Below are 24,465 nucleotides of genomic sequence, written 5' to 3'. Positions count from 1 at the left end.
TTGAACTTTATAGAATTCTTTCCAGTATTGGGATGTAAGATCCATGAGATCCATCCTTACGCTTATTCTAAACTTTGCATCTCTCCCAGTGCTTCTCTTAGACCACTAGGTCAGGAGAAGACCTAGTCATGCTTCCTTTCCCTTCCAGCTCTCTGGACTTTCTCTTCCTTCTCGCCAACTGCCTTGTTCCCCTCACATTCCATTTCCCTGTCTCAGTTCTGTAACCTGGAACATGTTCAAATTGACTCTGCCATGATTTCTTTATTGAATGTGTCCCTCAGTCCCTGCTCACCATCCCTGGAGTTTTCACTTCCCTTTATGTGTTGTTTCTCCCATTTAAGTGTGTAAGCTCTATAAATGAATGAATGAATGAATATGCTTACTACACCCTTACTGTGTTCAAACAGAAAAGTAAGACAGTTCCTTTTCTCAAGGAGCTCATGTGGAAATGGAGGAGAACTCATAGAGAGGCTTGTAGAAAGATCCCCTGGTGCTGAGGGTGCACTGGCAAAGTGGGCATCAGTTCCCTCTTTTGAATATTATTTCCTTTGATACCATCATATCAATTTCTGATGTCAAATGATTTGGCATTGTCCAGGACTTTGGTGAGGGGCAGCTAAGTGACCTAGTGGATGGAGCACCAGGCCTAGAGTCAGGAATACTCATCTCCTTGATCTGGAGACACTAACTGTGTGACCCTGAGCAAGTCACTTCATCCAGTCTGCCTCAGTTTCCTCATCTGTAAAATGTTCTGGAGAAGGAGATGGTAAACTTCTCTGATATCTTTGCCATACATGGTCACAACGAATAGGACACTATTGCAAAATGACTGAAAAACACCAACAAAAGAATTTGGTGGTAAGGCTTCTACCTGCCTCCTCCTCTCTACCTTGGGGTGGGGCATCAGAGTCTAGCCCAGTGATTGGTACACAGAAGGTGCTGAATAAATGCTTTTTAATCCATCCATCCATCCACCCACCCACTCATTTGTTTGATCTCATTGTTTTGCATGGAACTTCTACTTTATAAATCTTTTTTGAACTGAATTGTAAGCTTTGGGATTGATGCTAGGAGTGATAGAGAATTTCAGCTAAGATAGACATCAAATCTGTGTCCTTCACATAGGCACAATGAGAATTAGGTGGTGATGATGATCACTCAGTGATTATAGAGTTATGGATATTACCAAGCATCCCAAGAGGAGCCAAAACAGTTCATTGATAGGATGCCAAGGAAAGGAGGGAAAAAGAGTAAGCATTTATTAAATCCCTACTGTTTGCCAGATATTGTGTTAAGCATTAGATCCTCACAGCAACTCTGGGAAGGAAGTACTCATCCCCATTTTACAGTTGAAAAAACTCAGGCATATACAAGTGAAGAGACTTGTTCAAGGTCACCCAGCAAGCAAGAGTTTAAAAAAAATATTATAAATGAAAGGAGAGATCCAGATTTTTGAAAGTACCTTTAAGGGCTATACTTTTCTGGGGTTAGCTTTTGGTTTTCTACAATGATTTATTCTGGATCTCTCTTTTCACTTTTAATATCATTTTTTTGAACTCTCACTGTTTCCTTCATGAGTTCTAGTTGACCTGGAGACCTGGCCATGTTTTCCTTTGAGGTTTTGCTAGTAGATATCTTGGAATTATTCTGTCCTTTGGATTTGTGTCCTGGGGCTCCTGGATCTGTAACAACTTTATAGTTGACATCTGTTTTGATTGTTTATTGATTCTATCACCCTTTACGAATTTGGATATTTTGTCAGGACCAGCCTCTATGCTTCTGAAGGGAATGTTAGGACCTCTTGAGGTATTGAGACATACATAATACGTATATTATCTGGGGTCCTGCTATTGCTGTCTTTGGTCTGTTAGTGCCATATTCTTTAAGGATTTCAGGGATGGCTCAGACCAAGGGTCTACAAACTATTGAGATGCCACGTGGTCTGATTGCTGTCCTTGTTTGAGCTTTGCAGGCTCTGATCCCCAGTTTGGGTCTGAGTAATAGAAATTCAGGCTTCTCCCCTGGACCTTATAGGCAATCTCTGCAAATTCAGTGTGAAAGGACTGCAGATGAATTCTAGTCACTCTTCACTGCTCTGGTTACTCAGCTGCAAATCCAAGCTGAGGTCTGTTGGCTGAATCTGGAGTGGTGCTCTGGGGATGGAGCACTGCACCTGTGGGCTCCCTCATGTCCTGCCTTCCCTGCCCAGCTTCAGTCCGCCCAGCTTACTGTGGTGAGGTCACCCAGCTGCTCTTTCCCCCCTGCTGCTGCTCCTGTTCATTGTCTCAGCTGTAGCTACACCTTGAAGAGCCAGAAGGCTCTTCAAGCCCTTTCCCAGGGGGCTCACAAATCTATTGATTGTCTCTCCAGGTTGACCTACTCAGGTAAAATGACCTTCTATGGTTTCTCTGCCTTGGATTTCTGGTCCTCTTTTGTCTGTTGCTCTTCCCAGGTCTTTGCTGGGATAGTTGTGGGATGGGCCTGGGTTGTACTCTGCTGTCTTTTCTGGGGTCTCCCCTGATTTTCAGTGCCCTTCTAAATCATTGTAATCCACAGATAGGTACAATATTTCATATGTGATCTGACCATGGAAGAGTACAGTGAAACTATTGTGTCCTTGGATCCTGGAACCTCTGCTCCCTTTAATATAGATGAGATTATGTTAACTTTCTCAGTAGCCATATTGAACTGTTAACTCATAGTAATAATCTTATTGGAGTATTCTAACAGCTTTTAGCCAACAAACTACTCTGTAACCTTGCCTCTTCCAAAGGAAATCCATTTTTCTTTAACCCAAGTATAAGTTTGCAATGACCCCTAATACATTTTATCTTTTTAGAATTCTGTACAGTTTTCTAGCTTCCCAAGATAATTGTTTTTGCTAGGCAATGGAGTTTAGTGACTTGCCCAAGGCCACACAGCTAGGTAATTATTACGTGTCTGAGGCCGGATTTGAACTCAGGTACTCCTGACTCCAGGGCCGGTGCTCTATCTACTGCACTACCTAGCTGCTCCCTAAGATATTTTTGACATGCAGTATGTTGACATCTTTAGGAGGAATATCTTCATTGAATCATCAGAGCTTTCTGTAGGTAGCAGAAAAAAGTTCCTTCTCCCCTTAGAGAATATGGGATCTGGGATGCTGGTATGTTTACAAAGACATGTAGTATTAGTACTCTGAGAATCAGTTTCACATGAAGAAAGCCACTAGAATCCACCAAACAAAATACATAACACTCCCAAACAATATGTCAATCCTAAATTTAATTAAAATTCAACCTACCTGTTTTTTTTTTTTTTTGGTACTCAATAGGAGCTTTTTGATTGTTGGCTGATCAAACAGAATTGGTTATGAACAATTCAAACATGATGGTTATTTTAAGGAAAGGTAACCACATTGAAAATCTTCCTGTGTCTATCCAGAGTTGAGGCTTCATTTGCATCATTTGATTTTCTCTTTGTTAGGACCACAACCTGATTCCTACTATGAGGTCAGAGGCTATCGACATTTGCTTCTTTTGCTTGCTATTTATGTGGCAAGGCATCTTTTCCTTTGCTCTGCTCCACAGGATGAGAGGTTCTGGCTATAGATTGTATCCCAAGCTCAGCTACTTGTGAATTCAGAATAGAGACTGGTCTCCTGTCTTAGAAGAGGTACAACTTCAGGCTCTGTATCCCAAAGCATCAAGCTTGTACACCAGATACCCTGCCTTGGGGCAGACACCATTTCAGCTCAGTTGTTTCCAACGCGCAAAGACTCCTTTCCTGCAGGTGCAAATTCTGACCAAGATGCAAACTATTTTTGCAAGAAGGCAAATGAAGATATATTTGCCTACCAGTCTTCTTTGATCTTCAGTAGGGATATTAAAAACAAAATAAAACAATTTTATTTGAGCACTTGAGGGCTCATTACAAATCTATATGTGAATGCTAATAAACTCCCTGCCTTGGGATTAGTTCCAACTCACCCAAAGTCAGTGACTGAGGCCTCACTAACCACACTCTCAATAGGGCTTTGTCCTTGTTTGAACTCCAGAGCACATGAGAAGGTATGTCTTTTTTTTTCTTTTTCAAGCTATGAGGCTGTTAAATGAGAAAAGATTAGAAGACATGGTGGTGGGGCTGAAGCACTGATGGGGAAGGAAACAAAGAAGGGAACTACTATTTTGAACCTGATTCTACCAGAGAGAAACTAATTGCAGTACAGTTGAAGTACAAAGCAGAAATGAGATGAGTTTGGAGTATGAGAAACTGCCACTCTATCTTAGAATTTGTGACAAATGAGAGGGAGGTTTGGGCTAATTTGATGCACTCTAGGTCTTGTGAGAGCAAATTTCAAAACGATCAGAGAAAGGACGAGTGGGGAATCCTATGGTCTTAACATTCTGCAGAAGTCAACCAGGTGGGATGAGAAACTCAAGAATGAAATTCTGAAGACCCAAACAGAAATTAATTTCAATGAAGAAGGAAAAGAGGGGAACTGTTAACACATGGTTGTGGATTCACAAGGAACCATTTACCAAGCCAGATAAACATTTTAAAATCTAGAATTTTTTCTTATAATAAAGATTCAGTAAGCAAAGAAATTGATTGACCACATATATTCCACATCTCTAGAAAGATTAGAGAAGTGCTTCTCAGATTTAGATTAAAAAGTTGTATATAGAAAATGGAAGCAAAGACTAGTAATGGAAATTGAATAAAAAAAGAATGAAATAGTCCTTAAAGTTTCACTGAGATTCAAAATGAATCAAAGTTGCACAACTAAAAAAAACGGGTCAGTTGAACTGGTGTTGTAAAGAGGGTTAAGGAAGGGACAAACCCTTTTCTATTCTCTATTACGATACTGTGCTGAGAAGGAAAGGCAGGAAGAAAATGGAATGTAGGGAATTGAGACCCTAGTAAAGAGATAGTAAGAAAGCATAAAACTGCCTTCTCTAAGCTAACTCACAGGGTCTAGATGAATTATATCCCAGGGAATTGATAGAACTTGCCTGGTGTATTGGTACAGCCTCCACTAGGGATGGAGGCGATACCATAGGACTGAGGAAGGGTAAATATCCTAATTAAAAAAAAAATCAAAAGAAACCTGCAAACTACATCCAGTGAACTTGACTCTGATTGTTGGAAAAATTCTGGAATTTACTGTTAAAGAGCTGATTAGCAATTATCCAAGCAATCATCATAAAAGTCAGCAGCCTAGCTCCATCAAGGATGTCATGTCATGTTCTTTATCAACCTGGAAGACCTAGGGAATAATGTAGATAATAGATTTTAGCAAAACATTTGACAGAATGTCTCAAATTAATCTCTTGGTAAAAAGTGGAAAAGATTTGACCTAGATGATATTACGATTAAGAGACTCCAGAAGTAGTTGAATGACTGGACTCAAAGAGTAGTCATTAATGGTTCAATATCAATTTGGAAGGAAGTTTTTAGTGATGTGCCCTAGGGATGGCGCATGTGCCTACCTCTGTGATGATTAACATTTTAATGAGATATAGTAGTAATCTATATGTCTAGTAATCAGTATGACTAGAGGAAGGCAGCTGGGATGATAAATGGACTGGAGAGCCTGCCATGCACAGACAAGGATAAGTGGAAGAAACTGGGCATGTTTAACTTGGAGAAGAGAAGGCTTTAATAGGGATATGATACTATCCCTTCAAATATTCAAAAAACTATACTATAATGTGGTAAAGAGATTTTCCTTGACAGGGTAGCAGACTTATTTGGTCTCAGAGGCAGTCAAAAACTGCATATAGAAAGTTGATTTTTAATAAAAACTTCCTAATAATTAGAGGAACCTTGGGCTTGTGGCTACAGCAGTGTCCTCAGAATCCAGATTTAGACTTATCTAGACTCTTGACTCATGAATGGACTGTGAGGTCTGGGAAAAATCATTTAACCTCCTACTGTTCCTATATAATTCTCTAAGATGAAAATTTGAGGAAAAATTGCTAGTCCGGATTAGGAGAGTTTAGAAGTTTCTTCACCAATGTAGATTCTGCGCCCCAAATTGGGAGAATGAACTTGCCTTGGGAGGTGGAGTTTTTTCCCCCCGCCCTGGAAGTTTCCAGTGAAAATTGGATGATAATTTGTTGAGAATGTGGTAGAGGAGATGTTTGTTCAGGTTGAATTAGGTGCCTCTAATTGGTTGGGTTCCCTCCTTCCAAGAGCCCTCTCCAGTTGTCCTGATTTCAGTGTGACCACTGGGCCCAGATGACACTGGAGGAAAAAGTGAGCCTGGTGACTTAGCACAGCAGCCCCGTGCTTGTCATGGCACCAGCATCCTGATATCATGGTCCTCTTTGAGAACCAAGGACAAATCTCATCATCACCACCACCAAGAGCTACTGTCTTCAGAAGAATATAAAATTTAGAGCTAGCAGGGACTTTCTACGATCAAGGAGTCTAACTTCTCACTTTTCAGATAGGAAGAGAGCAGGAGCAACCTAAGGCCTCACAATTAGCTAACAGCTGAGCCGCCCTTACATTGGGACTATTTGCTGCTCTCAAGGATTGTGGGATGCATTTTCCCTGATTCCATAAAGGCAGGCAGGACCTGTACTGTTATCCTGATTATGCAGAAAGAGAAACTGAGACTCAGAGAATGTTTTTTTCTAAAGTGACACAAAATAATAGTAGAGGTGAAATGAGAAGCCAGGTTTTCCGAAGATGGTTTTTCTCTCTATGTCGAGTTTTTCAAGAGAACGACCCTGTGCGTTGGACAGCGGCAAGATGAAGATGTTGTATTTGATAAGAAAGGAATAAAGAAGTTTTATGTTGGTGGGGGGCTAGTATCCTGGTTAGGGGCGAGGCACGAGCTGGAGGGGTTGTTGATGTGCTATGTGGCAGTGGGGAACATAAGAGGGGGGCCTTCTGCAGTGGGCAGGGGGAAGGGGGTGTGTTCGGGGGATTGTGGGAACTGGAGGCCCCCCGATGAGCCGGGGAGGTGGGGCTTGCGCTCCGGGCCCGGGGGGCGGGGAGGGCGGCGGGGTCCCGGAGCCTGCAGTCGGGGAGCTGGTTCGGCCCGCGTGCTGTGAGTCACGGCCCCACTCCCGCTCTCATTGTGACGGGCCGAGGCTCGGCTGAGCTGCCGCGCCGGGCGGGGACTGAGGAGGTGGAGCCGCGGGGCTGCGGGTGCGGGTGCGGGGCTGCGGGTGCGGGCTCGGGCGCCTGCGTCTGTCTGTCCAGTGCTGCCCGGCTCGCTCGCCCGGCTTGTTGCGGTCTCCGCCAGAGGTTGCCCGGGCACCCGGAGGCCCCGAAGCGGAGCGCGGGAGGAAGATGGGAAGCTCCCGGCCCCCAACACTGGCTCCGGATCCCCGAGGTACCGCCGTGGGGGGCGGGGGGAGGGAGGAGGAGGAGCGGGGGCGAGGGGACCGGATGCGGGGCGTGGCGGCTAAGGTGGGGGGGGTCTGTAGGCCGGGGTCTGAACCTGAACCTGAACCTGGGATAGAGGGGGGACCGACTGCCAAGGGGGGGGCGGAGAAGGTCACGGGGATGGGGGAGGGCGGCCCGGCTTCCTTGGGCGGGGGGGGGGGCAGCGAACATCGAGAGAGGGGAGGGGTGTAGGGATGGGGTGGGGGGCGGTGGAGGAAGCAGGGCGTGGGGATGGTGGGCTTGTCCTGATCTTGCTCCCTTCACCCCCCAGACCTCCCCACTTAGATCCTGTACCCCTTCAGTGACAGAGACCGACAGGGACCCACTCCCAAGGCCAGACTGATGGCTAACGGATTGATCCCACCTCCCGGGGGCGCCTCCCCTCTACCCCAGGTGAAAGAGTTTGTCCCAGATGTGTATACAACAGTGTACGGGAGAGGAAGACCACCAGGTTGGGGACTAGGGGGGCCTGGGAAGGTCATCAGAGGGGTGATGCTCTGGGAGGAGAGCAAGGTAGGGGAGAGGAGTTCCGGAGAACTGAAAGGGAAGGAATCGGCTTTTAGGTCACTTGTAAGGAAGGCTCTGACTCAAGGGTGGATCCAGGATCCAGGCCCGAGTGTCTTCCAGGAGTGTCCTGATCAGGACTACTTACTTAGGAAGAGGATGTCTGGGATCTCTAGGTCCGGGTACCACTGAAAGAGCCTCCCCTGAGCCCTGATGGAGAAGAGGATGATGACTTGGGAAGGACCTTGGCTATACGAAGGTTTGGGGACCTGATCAGCAAGCCTCCTGCCCGTGACCCTGAAAAACCAATCCGAAGCTACAGCGAGAGAGACTTTGAGTGTGCGTAGCCCTAGGGTCCCCAGCCTGTTATCACCATTATCACCATCATCATCCTCATCACTGTTATCACAATCATCAGCATCACTGTCACCATCTAATCTCACTCCAGGCCATTATTTGCTAGCTATTGTGCTGGTTACTGTGTGGTGGTGATCCACACTGCATTCTCTACTGCAGGAGCTCTAGACATGGGCACTTAAAGTATTAGCAGTAAGATGTAGCCCTACAGTCTCTGTGGCCAGGTCCTCATCTTTTTAACTGCTCCCTTCTGTCCCCCATCTTCTTAAGCTCTTCACCTCTCCTTTGTCTCCTGCTGTCTTTATATACCTATCTCTCCTCTTCAGCTCCTCATTGGTTCTCCATCTTTCACCTTCCTGATACCCTTTCTCTCTCTGTTTCTCTTCTTACCTTTACTCCTGACCTGTTTAGTCTTCATCAGGTCACAGGGATCTGGACCCAACTGAAGGGGGCATGGTGACCTAAGGAAAGATTGTGGGGAGATCTCTTGAGTTAAGAGGGCATAGGTAGTGTTGTTGGTTGAAGAAAGATGGTAGGAACTTGGGAGGAGGGTCCTAGGAACTGTGCCTAAGGTAAGGTATATGGGGGGGTGGGGGTTGCTGTCCCAGGGCAGGGACCTGAGGCCAACTCTCCCTACAATCTCAGTTCACCGTCACACATCCCACCACACACACCACCCGCTGTCAGCTCGACTGCCTCCCCCACACAAGTTTCGCCGGCTACCCATCACCTCTGCCCGTCGGGCCAGGAGAAAGAGGAAGAAGGAGAAAACCTCTGCTCCCCCTTCTGAAGGCACCCCTCCCATCCAGGAGGAGGGGGGAGCTGGGGTAGAGGAAGAAGAGGAGGAGGAGGAAGAGGAAGAGGAAGAAGGGGAGTCTGAGTCAGAGACATTGGACCAGGAACCCTTGCCTTCAGGGTCCCCAAGCAGAGCCAAGGTAAGAGTGATGTCTCTCGAGAGTTGGAGATGGAGTGATGTGGAGGTGATGCTTTGAAGGGCAGGGTTGAATGGACATTACCATAGGGGTCATAATGGTTGAATGGTCAGGGAGGGGTAGAGGAAGTAAATCTTCAAGGGACAAAGGGAAACTGAAGGGTGTGGTTTTTGGGGCTAATTGGGCTGGCAGGAGGGCACACAACTCTAAAGTTTCATTCTTTTGATCCCCAGTTCTCCATAGGAAGTGATGATGAAGACAGTGTGGGCATCCCACGGAAGAGTCTCTCTACAAAGTCCTTGTCTCAGATTGGCCTGGGTCTTGAATGTGACTATGAACAGTTCAGCAGGTATTCATCACTAACTCGGCCTCTTCCCCAGAACTGCAGAGGGATCAAGCCAAGGATTTGCCACACTTCTATACCCCACCTTGGAGAGAGGTTCTTTCCCTGTAGGGTTGGTGACAGAAGCATTTGGGCCTCTTTTCTAGCCCTGTTCCCTGCCCAGTTGCGCAGCTACCCCTCCCCAACCCCCCCTCAAAATTCTCTAGGTCTTAGAGAAGCCAGGGGGAAGGCTCTGCCCTAGCACCAATCCCCAAACATGATCTATAACGTTAAGTAATGCAAGTAATAAGTAATACTGAACTGAGAGGACAAAGGAGGTGATAAAGGAGTGGATGAGGTAGAGTCATATGGGAAAGGAGTAGAAGGGGGGCAAGGAAAAGAGGAATAATGAGAGAAGAAAGTATAGAGAATAGAAGCTGGGGGGAGAATGATGAAGAGGGGGCAAGGAAAGAGGGGTGAGAAGGGGTAGGGGAGAACACTGACTGCTCTTCTCACCTTCCTTCCTTCACCTTTAGGAAAAACTTTTCCTCCCCAATACAAGTGGCTCCTGAGTGGCTGCTGCTTCTCGGGCCTGCCTTGTAGGGTGGGTGGGGGGAGAGATCAAGGGACCCTCCTGAGGGGACAGGGTCTGTGCTTTGTAGATTTCCACTCCAGGCTCTTGGAAGGGTCTGAATTCTCCCCGAGACGGCAGGGGAGGGAAGCAGGGGCCTCTTCTCCACCCCAGCTCCCTGCTCCAGCTGTCCTCTTCTCCCAGTCCCCCTGTGCCCGGGCCCCGGACCCCTCGAGGCACGGAGGAGAAGGCCAGGCCATGTAGTCCATCAGCAAGTTATGACCTGCGGGAGCGCCTGCGCCCTGGCAGTGCCTTGGAAAACCCGGGCAGCCTGGAGCAGCAGATGCCCACCGATGAGGCTGAGGCCCAGATGCTTGGCTCTGCTGACCTGGATGACATGAAGAGTGAGTGAAAGGTCCCTCCTAGACCTCATTCCTTAGACTCATGCAAGGATGCCTGTACTGGGCTTGGAATCAGGAAGACACGGGCTCCAGCCTTAGTCATTTAAAGAGCTCTTTGACCCTATCAAAGTCACTGAACCTCTTTCAGCCTCAGGATCCCTCTCTGTAAAATGGGAAGAATAGCAACATCCACTTCCTAGAACTGGGCAGCTCTATTGAGATGGTCTAAGTACAGCTTTGGGAACTTTAAAACACTCCATAGGAGCTAGTTTTAAAATATCTCTTTTCTCTTTCATCTGTAAGACGAGAAACTTGTAGGACTTACTTTTTAGGGGGCTTGTGATATCAAATGAGATGATCCATGGGAAGTGCACTGACACCTCTGTTCAGGATCCTGGCTTTGCTCCATTTTGCATGCTGTCCTTCACCTCTGCTGTCATCCTCTGTCTGTCTCTACCCATTTGCCCTTTCCTCTTTCCCCCTTCTCTCTCTGTGGCTGCTCCTGGGCCTGTGTACATTCTCTCTATTATCAGTCGTCTGCTTTCTGTACCACCTGTCATCACCCATGGAGCTCCCTGCCCTGGGGAAGGCCTCCACTGACCACACCCTCCCTTCTTCTCCCTCCCTCTCACAGCCACCACATGTAGGCGGGGAGTGTGTGTGCGTGTGCGTGTGCGTGTGCGTGTGCGTGTGTATGTGTGTGTGTCTGTGTGTGTGTGTGTGTGTGTGTGTGTATGTGTGTGTGTGTGTGTGTCGGGGGGGTGGCTGCTGTTGCTGCTTTGAGCAGACACGTCATGGAAAGTAGCCAGGGCCTGAGGACAGGGGCAGGAACAATCCGAGCGATGGCAGCAGCAGGATGGAGGGGGGCGGGGAGAGAAGGGCATGTTTAAAGGACCGGGAGGTGGTATTTGGGGGGGTCATTGGATTCAGAGGACCCACAACCTCCAGACGGTCCTGTTCGTCCTCCTTCCTCCTCCCCACCAAATTCAGTGTTTGGACCCTGAGAGGGAGGATTTGGTGCAGGCAGATTGGGCATGTGGTCATAGCTGTGCCCAGTCATCAGGGGGGAATGACAAGTATGGCGGAGGAGGCAGAACAGAATGGAGCTCCGAGCACTAAGACTGAAGCTAATTTGGGCCCTCTGGAGGGTCTGAGCTCCCCTTTTCTACAAGATCAGACCTTGGAGGACTTTGAGGCATTTGTACTGGAATTTGAGGATTATGATCTATGGGAGTTGATCCGGGGTCATCTGAGCCCCATGGCTGGGGGACTAGCTTGTAAGTGACCCTTGGGGGAAAGGGATAACCTTGTGGGGCAGTGGGCAGTGGGTAGGGGGTTAAGGGATGAGGTCAGTATAGGTCCTAGAGATCTCTTGATAACAGTCAAAGGTGACTGAGGCTGAAGGTCATTTGTGGATATCAAATGGGTCAGCGGGGATGTGTATACAACAAATGGATGGACAGAGGCAAGTCTATAGAATTCGACTGTGCTACTTTGGGGTATTCCTTCAGCCTGTGTTTAAAGGTTAGATTTGGGGGCTGCTGTTGTATCTTGGGGCAGGGTAACTAGAGTGGACTTGGCTGTACTTCCAGGATCTGATTTCCAGATCTTTCTTGAGTCAACAACACTTTTCCCACCTAGGTCATCGATTGGAGGACAACCCTGGAGTTCGGAGACATTTGGTGAAGAAGCCCTCCAAGATCCAGGCTGTGAGGAGTAGCCCTGGAGGCCTGGCTCCTATATTGAGGAAGAAAAAGAAAAAGAAGAAACTGGACCGGAGGCCTCATGAGGTATGGAGAATTTAGGATAAATGTGGTTGAAATGGACCCCTCCCCACCTTTTTTGTGTCCCCAGGCCCTCTTTCTCTTCTTCTGTTTAGCTTGTCAAGCCATATGCAGCCTGGCCCCAGTCTGTCTTTGCAGCCCGGCCCCAGCCTATTTCCAACCTCATTGGACATTATTCCCTGTCCTATGGCTCTCAGGATCCAAGACTGGCTTTCTCTCTTCTTCACATATGATGTTCTAGTACTGATTCTTTGCCCTTTGGTTGGCCACCCCTCCTGCCTGGATTGTACGCTGTCCTCACTTCCATCTCATGGAATCCCTCTTCCTTCAAGACCCAGGCCAAGCACTGCTTTCTACATGAATGCTTTCCAGACATTCCACCCTCTCAGCTTCCAGTGCTGACCCTCTCCAGGGATGACCTTATATATGGATTCTGTGTATTTATTCTCTTTAGACCTATTCTGCCTTTATATCTGTGTTCTTATCTCCTTCGTTAATATGTGAGCTCCTGGAGGGGATTGTTTGATTTTGTCTGTGGGTTCACAGTACCTAGCATGTCTTGTAGACCCCTATGAATTAATTGATTCCCTCCCCTCCCTCAGAATCCTAAACTCTTAGAATTGAAAGGGGACCTAGAGCCCCTCCAACCCAAGCTTTCCTTGGACAGGAATCATGTCCACAACATAACCAATAAATGCTTGGACTTTGAAGACCCTTAGTGAGGATCTTCCTTTCCCAATATCCTCTCCTCAAGGCAGCACACCTTCCTGGTACATAGTAGATGCTTAATAAATGTTGACTCTTGACCAATAGTCCACTTAGCATTTCAAGACTCAATTTTTTTTTTTTTTTGCAAGTTTCCTCCTCTTGTCAAGATTCCATTTCTCATGCTTCTCTCCCCATTTTCCATTTCCCTGGTGCTGTCTTTGATGATTCTTCTCTCAGCTCTAGTCCCCAACTCTACTCATGAGTCCATAGAATGAGAGCTGGGAGAGATCTCAGAGACCATGAGGAAACTGAGACCCAGTGACCTGCCCAAGGTCACCTGGGGAGCAAGCATTGGAAATGCGATCTGAACCCAATTTCTGACTACTGAACTGCTATTCTTTCCTAGAGGCCACATTGCCTCCTCTCTTTTCTTCCTCAGGTGTTTGTGGAACTGAATGAGCTCATGATGGACAAGGCCCAGGAGCCTCAGTGGCGTGAAACTGCTCGCTGGATCAAGTTTGAGGAGGATGTGGAGGAGGAGACCGAGCGTTGGGGGAAACCCCATGTTGCTTCGCTGTCTTTCCGTAGCCTTCTGGAGCTGAGGAAAACCATTGCCCATGGTATGAACCTCTCCCTCTCCTCCCACACTATGTGGGGAACCCTGACCTCATTCTCCTCCTCAGTACTTTCCATTCCGCCATTTGTTTTCTTCCCTATGTACCATCCTGTCACCTTTTCTTAACTCATTAGTTATTAATTAACACTGGAGGTCTTCTGGGAGGAGATAGATGAGGGGTCCCAGACTGAACTGATACTTGGATTCTAGAATCATCCATTTAGAACTGGAAGGGACCTCAATGGTTATCCAGTCCTACCCCCTCATTCTCCAGATAAACACTATGAGGCTCAGACAGACCAAGTGATTTGTCCAAAGTCACATGGTTGCCAGCAGAGTTGGGATTTGAACTCAGATCCTCCATCTCTAGAACTAGTTCCATTTCCACTACAACATGGAGGACCCAGGGTTATGTTCTTGCATATGACTGATGATCATACTGAGGACCATGGAACAATTATTGTAACTCTTCTTCCTTAATAGTCATGACACTTCTACACATTTCCATCATGCTTCATGGTGTTCAGATATACTCCTTTATATCATTTTCCCTTCCCACATAGCAATTACTTATTAAATGTTTATTGATTAAATGAATTAGATAGGAACTGAGCAGGTTTGACTTTTAGTCCCATTTTATAGCTGAAAAAACTGAGACTTAGAGACTCAATGAGCTGACAGAGGTTAAATAGCTCATTAATAACTTAACAAAAATTAGAATCCAGGTCTTCCATCATCTAACCAGATGCTCCAAGGAGAGGGCCATCACAGCCTTGGGACTGTGTCTAGGGTCACAGGATCACTGTCATGATAGATTCAGTCTGGGGTGGGAGGTAGGGAGAGATAGAATGACCTTTTCCTAAAATTGTGTGATGCTGTATTATTTATTTTTGGTTCTGTCCATCTAGCTCAGGCGATAATCTTCTTTCTCTCCTCTATCAAAAACTGCTCTCAGGAAAGAGTCTGATAAATTCATTCATAATGAGGTAGTGTAGTATTGGCCTAGGGGTCTGAGAAACTAGGCTTAAGTCTTGTCTCTGCTACTTCCTATCTTTGTGACCTTGGACAAGTTACTTAAATTCTCTGGACCTCAGTTTCCTTTTTCATAAAATGAAGGGGCTGGATTTGATGGCTTGAAATCTGTGATACCAAGAAATTCAGCATAATGTTTGATCTCCCTCAGGAACAATTTCTATTTTAATAAGGGTTAAAGCTTTCAGCCAAGAGAATGAAACTTGAATGCTAACTTAGCCAGTGTGTAGAGACTTATTTTAGGAGTGAGATTATCTTCCTAGTTTCCTTAGATTTTGTCTTTGGATAAGGTTAGTCCTTTCTCTTGAGTTGTTTATGTCTTATGCCCATTATTATAATTCCTGTTGTACTATAAAGCAGAAACTAGACTCTCAAGTGTCTGCTTGCCTCAGTGGATCTAGCAGTGGAGAACCCAGCTCTTAGATGCTAAGAGTCTTTCTAGGGGCAAATGACTAGGGCTAGTAAGGATTCAGTATTTGTGCTTTTCTTCCCATATTCTTCTTGCCCCACCATTTGTCCTCTTAGGAGCCACCCTCCTGGACCTAGAGCAGACCACCCTGCCTGGCATTGCTCACCTCGTGGTAGAAAAAATGATCATGTCAGATCAAATCCGTGCTGAAGATCGAGCAAGTGTGCTGCGTACTCTGTTACTAAAACACAGGTACCAAAGTCTGTGTGTGTGTGTGTGTGTGTGTGTGTGTGTGGTGTAAGGAAGGGAAAGGGGAGGGAAGGAGTAGGCAATAGACAACCAGAAGGGAAGGAGTCTTAGAGGATCTAAGCCTCTCTTCCTACCTTCTGCCCAGCCACCCTAATGATGACAAAGATGGAGGCCTTTTCCCCCGAAATCCATCTAGCTCCAGTGTGAACTCCATGCTGGGGAACCATCACCCCACTCCAGGCCATGTTTCTGACAGTGCCATCCCCACCTTGGGCGATGACCTCAGTGAACCAGTTCCGCTCTGGTCCCATGATCCTGACAGCAGAGAGGTTAGTGGTTCCCCTTCAAAGGCTGGTCTTTGGTGGAGTCAGAGACAAATGTAGGGATCTTCAATTCAGTTTGAATTTACTAATCATATTTTATGGAGAATAGTTCCTGACCTCCTAATACTTATTTTGTACTTGCAGATGGGGTAATATGTGAAATAATATGTGAAATAGTTAAAATGATAAAATGAGACCACTTGGGCCTGTCCAAATGGGGGCTGTGGAATCAGGTCCACTAAATGGGTGATGACGCCATCACCTGGTGACAGTTACTATGACACACTTGCAGATTGACAGAGAGCCCAAAGACCCTCCTCCATCAGGATTGCTTTAGGCATCTCAGGTGCATCACCAGGTGGACTCACAGGGGGATGAGTTTTTCAGCCTCAGCAATTCTTGAAAGCCATCTGTGAAGTCAGAGAGGCAGTTCTGTACACCATTGAGGGCCACCCCCCCACCATCAAAGTCCTGGATTTCTGGGGAGGACCCTGAAGGCCCAGAGAGGCAAAGGGGGACTGCTCAGTCTGTGTGACTACAAAATGGCAAAATGGGGGTCTGATGACTTCCATTTTCATAGCCCTTTCACATTTGAAATTTGCTTTCTTCACAATTCCCACTAATAACAGACAAGTCATTTTTCAAATGAAGAACCTGAAGGGACCTCAGAGAATTGAAGTGACTGGCCTCTTAGACCATAGAACTAGTGAGCAACAAGCTCTGATTAGAACTCAGATTTTCTGATGGCTAGGCCTCTGCTTTTCCTGTTATGCCATATGGTTGTTCTTTCTCTCAGTCTGCATACTGAATAGCAGGATCATTGAATTTCAGACTTGGAAGAGATATTACTGGTTATTTAATCCAATACCCTAATAAAAAAAAAGAAAACGCCTGTGGGAGGTTTTGGAGTTGACCACATTCATGCATATCCTAAATGGGATGCCCACCCTTCAGCCTGCTTTTTGACTAATTACTATGGATATTCTCTTCATCCTGGGTTCTAAAGTGATCCAAGGATATACCGAATATTTTTTCTCATTAATTAGTTACCTCAGAGCTCCCAAGCCAGTTTATTAAATATTGCTTATTTAATAAAGTGGAGAAACATATTTTCCCTGAGAACAGTTGCTTATCTCTCCATCAAAATCCCTTATATCCTAAGGCTTCAACAAAATGAGTCTATATAATTGATTGACAATTAATAAATCATAATATGAAGATATGAATATTTATTTGCAAGAAAGGTCACTGCTTTTAGTTACTTCCAACCATCACTTCAACTCTTGATTTTTTCAACTCCACCATTTTACATTGTAAGACACTGAAGGCTAGAGAAGATCTGCTTTCAATCATACAGAAAATGCATTTGAGAGCTGGGATTTGAATCCAAAATACTCTTTCATCTACACTACTGGATACTGTTAATCAGCTATCTGCTGATTATATCTGCTACAGGCCAGACACGCTGCTAAGATATTGGGGATCCAGATACAAAGAATGAAAATCTGTATCTTCTTCCATTGGGGAGTTCCTTGGGTTGGGGTAGGAGTGAAAGGGCATAATCAGATGTCATAATCCTTGATCTTGGTTTGGGTCCCAGTCCCAATCTCAGTTCTGTATCCTCAGAAGCCCCTGCACATCCCTGGGGGAGATGGCCATCGAGGGAAAAGCCTGAAGCTACTGGAGAAGATCCCTGAGGATGCTGAAGCCACAGTTGTGCTTGTGGGTGAGACGGGTTAGGGAGAGCTAGGAGTTGGGGGGAGGGGGTTTCAGTTCCTGCATTCTCTCTGAGGCTTTGGATTTCTAGTCCTTACCACTGAGGGTGCCACCTTCCTGCTCCAGCTCTGTGCGGTGACCCAAGCAGATGGCTCCATCAATGAACTTAGATGATTAGCTCTGAACTCAGACAACGCCCCTGTCTCCTCTGACCTGTCTCGCTTATATGTTAGCCCAGGTCTTGTCTCTGTTCCTTCCCAGGGCAGCACTTTCTATTCTTGAGTCTTTATCTTGTCTTCATCTAACATCCCTCTAGCCCTGTCCCATTTCTTTCTCCTCTGACCAGCATTCCATACCCCATAGGCTACCTCTCTCCCTGTGCCCTAGGCTCTGTCCCTTTTTTGGAACAGCCTGCTGCAGCTTTTGTCCGGCTGAATGAGGCTGTACTCCTGGAATCTGTCCTTGAGGTTCCCGTGCCTGTCCGTTTCATCTTTGTACTATTGGGGCCCAAAGAGACCAGCACCGACTACCATGAACTGGGCCGATCCATCGCCACTCTCATGTCCGACAAGGTCAGGCCCTGCTCCTGAAGCTTCCTGGATCCAAGCTTCCCTAATCCCTTTCAGTTTCAAAATCACAGCCTGCACCAGCCACAAAATTTCCAAATTCATTAACTGGATTAAAATCTGATTTGGAAATATTTAACAAAAATAAAGAAAAATACAATAAAACATAAATAATATGTAGTTTTCTAAGTCAATATGTAGGCTGCAGGGATCCTTCTATAGGGTGTAGTGACTTTTGTTTATATTTGAGTTTGGCCCCACTGGCATACGTGATGGCAAGAAGGGCCTCCTCCAAGGTCCATCATTAAATGAGGACTCATCCTTGCTAGGCCCCTGGGTCCTTCCTCATTCTTGATTTCTCCCAGCCCTCTTTCTCTTCTCCTCAAAGCCCAGATTCATTGTCACTCTCACGATCCCCTGGTGAATGATGGAGGCCATTTCATGGATCAGGCTGGAGGCAGGTGTGGGTGGATGGACTGGCCATAAGAAGTTGGGTGAGGAGGCCCATTGCCTCTGCCCCACACACTACCTCTCATGTTTCAAAGCAATTCCACGAGGCTGCATACCAGGCAGATGACCGCCAGGATCTGCTGGGGGCCATCAGTGAGTTCCTGGACGGCAGCATTGTGATCCCACCATCTGAGGTGGAGAGCCGTGATCTACTACGGTCGGTGACATCCTTCCAGCGGGAGCTGCTCAGGAAGCGTAGGGAGCAGGAAGAGAACAAACACAAGGTGGTCCCCCAACGGGGCTCCTACAGCATCTCCCTAAGAGGTCAGAGCCTGTGTCCAGATGCCCATATCCCCTGACTTCCCTGCACTCTGTAGTGATGAGTGGAATCCCAGGGAACCTCAACAAAGAAAGACCATCAAGTTAAACAAACCCTTTTGTTTGACAGGACGAGACTTAGAGAGACCCTGGGCATCAGGGTGGGCAGACTGGTTGGGGAAGGCATCTTGGTGGCCTTGTGATCTCTTGACTCCTTTGTCCCTTTAGACATGGCAATGAAGCCAGGAGCCTCTGAAGGGGCCCCAGAGGATGACCCCCTTAAACGAACAGGCTACTTGTTTGGGGGAGTTGTCCAGGATGTGAGGCGCCGGTATCCCCGCTACGCCAGTGACGTGAAGGATGGAATAAACTCCCAGTGCTTGGCTGCTGTGCTTTTTATCTACTTTGCAGCCCTGAGCCCGGCTATCACTTTTGGGGGGCTTCTGGGTGAGAGAGGACTGGAGGGCAGTGGAGATGGCTGCCACCCTGGGGGTGGGGAAGGGGTGCTATAGGATTCATAAATGAGCATTTCCCTTTTACTGCTGATCAGGGATGAGCCTGAAAAATGATAGGGAAGGGGGGTTGAGTGAGGTGGGGTGTAAGAGGTTAGGAGCAATGGGGAACTGGGTGCCTCACTAACACCCTGCCCATCCCCAGGGGAGAAGACTGAGGGGTTGATGGGCGTGCCAGAGCTGATCGTCTCCACTGCTGTGATCGGCATCCTCTTCTCCCTGCTGGGTGCCCAGCCGATGCTTGTGGTGGGCTTCTCAGGACCATTGCTCGTTTTTGAGGAAGCTTTCTTCAAGGTGAAATCCCTGTTGTCCCTCCATCTCCCCACAATCTGTCCAGTAATGTTTCTGTATCCTGCCCCCTTGACCAACACCGATGATCCTCCCCATCCTGTGCCCTCTGCTAGTCTTCCTCAGTCCTTGAAGCCTTCCTCCCTTCCTCCCCCTCCCCCAATCTTGCCAGGCACAGACTAGCTGGTGGGCTTCATGGGTAACCTTCCATCCTCCACATGCCCCCAGTTCTGCCATTCCCAGCAGCTGGAGTTTCTCACAGGCCGGGTTTGGGTTGGCTTCTGGCTTGTCTTCTTTGTGATCATACTGGTGGCCATGGAAGGCAGCTTTCTCGTCCGATACATCTCACCCTTCACCCAAGAGATCTTTGCCTTTCTCATCGCCCTCATCTTCATCTATGAGACTTTCTACAAGCTCTATCAGGTGGAGAGCCAGAAAGGTCTAGCAAAGGGTTGGGAAAAATAAAGGGGAAGGAGGGAGGAGAGGGAATCTGGGAACCCTGGGTAAGAAAGCATGTTGAGGGGTGTTGGGGAGGAGAGATGGAATGGATCTTGGGAATGGGGTGATAACCTACCTTCTACACAAGATGTGGCAGAAATTTCATAGTAAAGAGGGTGCAACATTTGGGGACTCAGCTTTACAAGTGTGTAATGATAGATCACACATCACATTCCTCTATATAGTTGATGATGGCTAGCATCACTTTTTCTTGCACAGAGGTTTGTGTGTGTGAGAGGGACCCACTCACCTGCAGGGTTAAATGTTAAGACCTACCTGCACTAAGATGTGATGGATCTATGTGACATTTTCACTTGCACAGGTGTTTACTGAGTATCCCATACTGGGCTCCCAGCCTCCGGATTTGGATTTGGAAAGGACATTAGGGTCTCCCCTAGACTTGAATTCCAGTGCACTGCCTACCATGGTGGAGCCACAAGACCAGAACCAACCCAGCTGCACTGCACTGATTTCCCTCATCCTCATGTTTGGGACTTTCCTTATTGCCTACTTTCTGCGGAAATTCAGGAACAGTCGTTTTCTGGGGGGAAAGGTAGGGGTTGGGCCCAGGTTATTTGGGTCTAGGGGCCAGGGAGAGGGGGGATCCTTGTCTTCCAGGCAGTGATGGAAGGGTTAGACTTCCTTAGGTCTTCTCTTTGGTGGACACAGGCCCCAGCTAGAGTTAGACTAGCTAGCTTGAATGTGTCCTCTTCAAAGTGGTAAATGGGGTGTCTGATATTGGATGGATAATGCTGAGTTTCAGAATATAGATTTTGGTTTTTTTTTAGAGCTTGTTTTTTTTTAGCAGAATATAGATTTTGTAAAAGTTTGGACACTGGATTAAGACTCTAGAGAGAAGAGGGTGGGCCTCCTCTATTAGTCCTCCCCCCACTCTGGTTCTTCCCTTCTTCCATAAGGCACGCCGAATTATTGGTGACTTTGGGACCCCAATCTCCATTCTGGTGATGGTTTTGGTGGATTACTTTGTCATTGACAGCTATACCCAGGTGAGGAAATATTGTTCTCTCTAACCTCCTTGCCTCTGTTCCCAGCTCCCTTTCTATCCCAGAGCCTGTTGGTTTTTTTTTTATCTCTAATTTAATTCAACTCAGCAAATAGTTATTAAGCCTGTGTTGGTAGGTATCCCCAGTACCTGAGAGGCCAAGTTGATATTCTCATCCTTCAAGTGTTAAGGGGATAAATAGTTCTTCCTCCTCTCCATTCCTGATGACTCCTTCCCCCACCTCCCTGCCCAAGTTTTTTGGCATCTACTCTATGGGTCAACCAAGCTCTAACCCTGAGCCAGGCTGTGATGTGATCTATAACTGAGAACTGTGGAGGTGGGAGACAGGGTGGGTGATATCTGGAAGGCCAGATGGAGGAGTCACCACAGGAATGATGATGGAATCTAAGGACTATAGGGAGAGAAAGGAGTTTTGGTATGACTGTACACACCCTCCTTCCAACTTAGTACAGAATTCTCTATGGGCCCTAAGACTTTGGGTTCTTTAGGGGGATCGTTACTCTGATAAGCTTTGAAGTAGATCCTTGCAAGAATATCTGTGAGGGAGGAGTTGGGGCTTGGAGAGCCTTGCACCACCAAACCTTGTTCCTTCCAACCCCACAGAAACTGACTGTACCCTCTGGGCTCTCGGTGACTTCTCCCCAAAAACGTAATTGGTTCATCCCACCCCTGGGCAGCTCTCGACCCTTTCCACCTTGGATGATGGTGGCAGCAGCTATTCCAGCTCTCCTTGTCCTCATTCTCATCTTCATGGAGACACAGATCACTGCGTGAGGGGGCAGGGAAAGGGGAATGGGGGACCAGGGGCTTAGTGTTGAAGCAGGGGACCAATGATGGGCTTCAGGGGGATAAGAGCCTAGGTTTAGGTTTAGGATTGAGGCCTGGACTCCATGGTAGATTTGAGACTCTGGGTGGGTATACATACATTCATTTTAAATTTCATTTTGGCTAAATATTTGTATTCTTTTGTCCCTGATTTATCAATCTGTCTTAGATTCTTATCAAATTCCATAAGTATCATTTGAATTCACCAGAACATGGTCAGGCATTCTCCAATGTAGAAATGGTGTGCTCTGGTCCTTGTACTCCCAGTCTGGTGGTGGGAAGTAGGAGACCCAAACAACTGCAATTCATGGTGCCTGAGACAGCTTGAAGGGGTCTCTATTGTAGGTCCACAAGACCAGGAAAAGTCATTGCTAACTAAGATGGGTCATTTGAGTTGGACTTGAAAGTGGGGAGGGACTCACTCATTGGGGTTGGGGTTAGGGGCCTGTGGTAGCATTCTGGGCTTTGGGGGGGGGCAGTATGAGCATAGACCCAGAGCCAAGAAAGGGAAGACTGAGGAGTGTTGGATAGGAGAATACCATTCTTTGCACCTGTGAAGAAAACTCTGAAAATCTAGCTCCATCTCAGGGGAATATTTCTCCTAAACCTTCCTTTCTTTGTCCTGTCTGCCTCCTTCCCCACAACCCCTGGCAGGCTCATTGTCAGCCAGAAGGCTCGGAGGCTGGTCAAGGGTTCGGGCTTCCACCTGGACTTGTTGCTGATTGGCTCTCTGGGGGGCCTGTGTGGGCTCTTTGGGTTGCCCTGGCTTGCGGCTGCCACCGTTCGAACTGTCACTCATGTGAATGCCCTGACTGTGATGCGCAAGGGCACTGCTCCTGGGGACAAGCCCAAGATCAAAATGGTCAGGGAACAGCGGCTCACCGGAATGCTCATTTCCAGCCTCGTGGGTGAGAGTTTCTCCCTTGGACTCCCCTCCTGCTCCAGCTCCAGCTCCCTTGGGCCCTCACTCCCCCTTCAGGCTTACCCTCAGATCTCCAAGCTCAGTTTTTCCATCTCCTGTTCAGAATCCCGAGCTTCATTCCTGAAAATCTAGTCTTCCTGGGCCCCTTGGCCAGCTTTCCCTCCTTCCCCCTCCTAGGTATCATCTTGAGGCCATACTGAGGGGAAGGGTGACTCAGGGTCCCCTCCTCTCCCTAGGACTCTCCATTGTGATGGGACCAGTGCTGCGTCAGATCCCGCTGGCCGTGCTGTTTGGAGTTTTTCTGTACATGGGGGTCACCTCCCTGTCTGGGATACAGCTCGCAGAGCGCCTCTTGCTCATCCTGATGCCCATAAAACATCATCCTGATGAGCCCTATGTAAACAAGGTGCAGGATGCTGGGAAGGAGCAGGAGGGATGGGAAGGGATGTCTGGGACACAGGTAAAAGAGGAGGTCTGGGCCAATCACCCCATCAATCGATAAACAGATACTTGGTTAGCACCTGGCCTGGTCCAGGAGGACCCTGTGTATACAAATACAGAAGGGAGATGGCCTTTACCTTCAAGGAGCTTCCATTCTACTAAGGGATGTCAGGAACCAAGTGTCCCCAAGGTCTGCTGCTGGGGAATCAAGATATGGACCCAGCTTGAGAGCTGAAGTCCTGATGCCTCTGTTCCTGCTCTGCCCTTCCAAAGGTGAAGACTTGGCGGATGCACCTCTTTACTCTCATCCAGTTGGCTTGCATTGCTTTGCTCTGGTTGGTCAAGTCCACAGCTGCCTCACTGGCCTTCCCCTTTCTACTGCTGCTCACGGTCCCTCTGAGGCATTGCCTGCTGCCTCGAATCTTTCACGACAGGGAACTACAGGCGGTGAGAATATGGAGGAGCAGGAGCCGACGCTGTGTGAGGTGGCAGGGAACCAGGTGGCAGAGGGTCATTGGGTGACTGGAGCAGGGGGGAGGGTTGAAAGATCATAAGACTGGCAAGAACCAGGGACATGGGCGGGGGGAACTGTGGGCAAGTGAGAACTAAGGGAGGGAAGAGAAAGCTTCAGATGGTGAGCTCAGGGGAGGAACAGTTGAAGATCAGAGAGGAGAACCCTGAATTATGTCCCTTCTTTATATTATTCCCCCCAAACAGCTGGACTCTGAAGATGTGGAACCCAACTTTGATGAGGATGGCCAGGATGAATATAATGAACTCCACATGCCCGTGTAAAAACTGGAGAGGAGTCCCCAGAGACGATTGGGATGAGGGGAAACCTAGAGATTTCCCCAGCCTAGAGAATGGGGTCCGAGCAAGGCCCCAATCCCAGAGCTGATGATACATCTTATTGTTCCAAGATGTGCCTGGTCACCATTTAGCAACCCTCAAAGCAGAGTGACCTTCCTGACTTCCACCCAGGATATTGGTCCCTCAACTCCCACACCCCCATTCCAGACCTTCATCCCAATTCAGCTTTGACCTCATTACAACCAAATAACGTCTCATCTTCTGTCTGACTTGTTTCCTCGGTTGCATCTTTACTCTCTTACATACATGATGCCTCTTCCTTCAGATACTGCTTCCCTAGATATCCTGTTCTTAGGGTGGCTAAGTTCAGATTGATGCAAGTTCAGAGGTAGAGAACCTGAGGGCATGGGTAAAGGTCTAGAGGTTTTGCATTTAAAGATCTAATACTCAGGTATCCAGGATACATTTCTTCCAGTAACTGACTGTCTGCGGCATCAGTGCAAG

At 47.4% G+C, this 24,465-nt stretch overlaps 1 protein-coding gene and 1 long non-coding RNA gene across 9 annotated transcripts; one reads left to right on the top strand and one right to left on the bottom strand.

The window, feature by feature from the left end:
- Positions 1–3,246: 3,246 nt before the first annotated feature.
- On the bottom strand, positions 3,247–8,250 carry LOC141490897 (uncharacterized). The gene is made up of 3 exons (XR_012469388.1): positions 8,036–8,250; positions 3,969–4,083; positions 3,247–3,850 (listed from the first exon to the last, which is right to left on the bottom strand). It is a non-coding gene; the product is annotated as an uncharacterized LOC141490897 (long non-coding RNA).
- SLC4A3 (solute carrier family 4 member 3) lies at positions 7,092–24,218 on the top strand. Of its 8 annotated transcripts, none has more exons than XM_074191277.1 (23): positions 7,092–7,330; positions 7,655–7,776; positions 8,064–8,226; positions 8,890–9,179; positions 9,410–9,525; positions 10,274–10,473; positions 12,112–12,260; positions 13,369–13,582; positions 15,136–15,271; positions 15,414–15,597; positions 17,218–17,317; positions 17,695–17,879; positions 18,419–18,647; positions 18,870–19,088; positions 19,299–19,447; positions 19,670–19,864; positions 20,262–20,492; positions 20,857–20,946; positions 21,567–21,733; positions 22,443–22,696; positions 22,947–23,116; positions 23,425–23,651; positions 23,869–24,218. In XM_074191277.1, the coding sequence occupies exons 2-23, from the start codon at positions 7,726–7,728 to the stop codon at positions 24,047–24,049; spliced, it is 3,900 nt and encodes a 1,299-aa protein (XP_074047378.1). In that variant the 5' UTR covers positions 7,092–7,330; positions 7,655–7,725; the 3' UTR covers positions 24,050–24,218. The 8 variants fall into 8 exon arrangements, with proteins under 8 accessions (XP_074047378.1, XP_074047379.1, XP_074047377.1 ...); XM_074191278.1 differs by having other exon boundaries at positions 10,244–10,473; positions 13,402–13,582; XM_074191276.1 differs by having other exon boundaries at positions 10,244–10,473.
- Positions 24,219–24,465: the final 247 nt, after the last annotated feature.

Source organism: Macrotis lagotis, chromosome 6 (genome assembly GCF_037893015.1).
Source record: "Macrotis lagotis isolate mMagLag1 chromosome 6, bilby.v1.9.chrom.fasta, whole genome shotgun sequence".
Classification (NCBI taxonomy): domain Eukaryota; kingdom Metazoa; phylum Chordata; class Mammalia; order Peramelemorphia; family Peramelidae; genus Macrotis; species Macrotis lagotis.
Note: the sequence above shows the minus strand (reverse complement) of the source record. Positions and strands in the feature narration are given on the sequence as shown.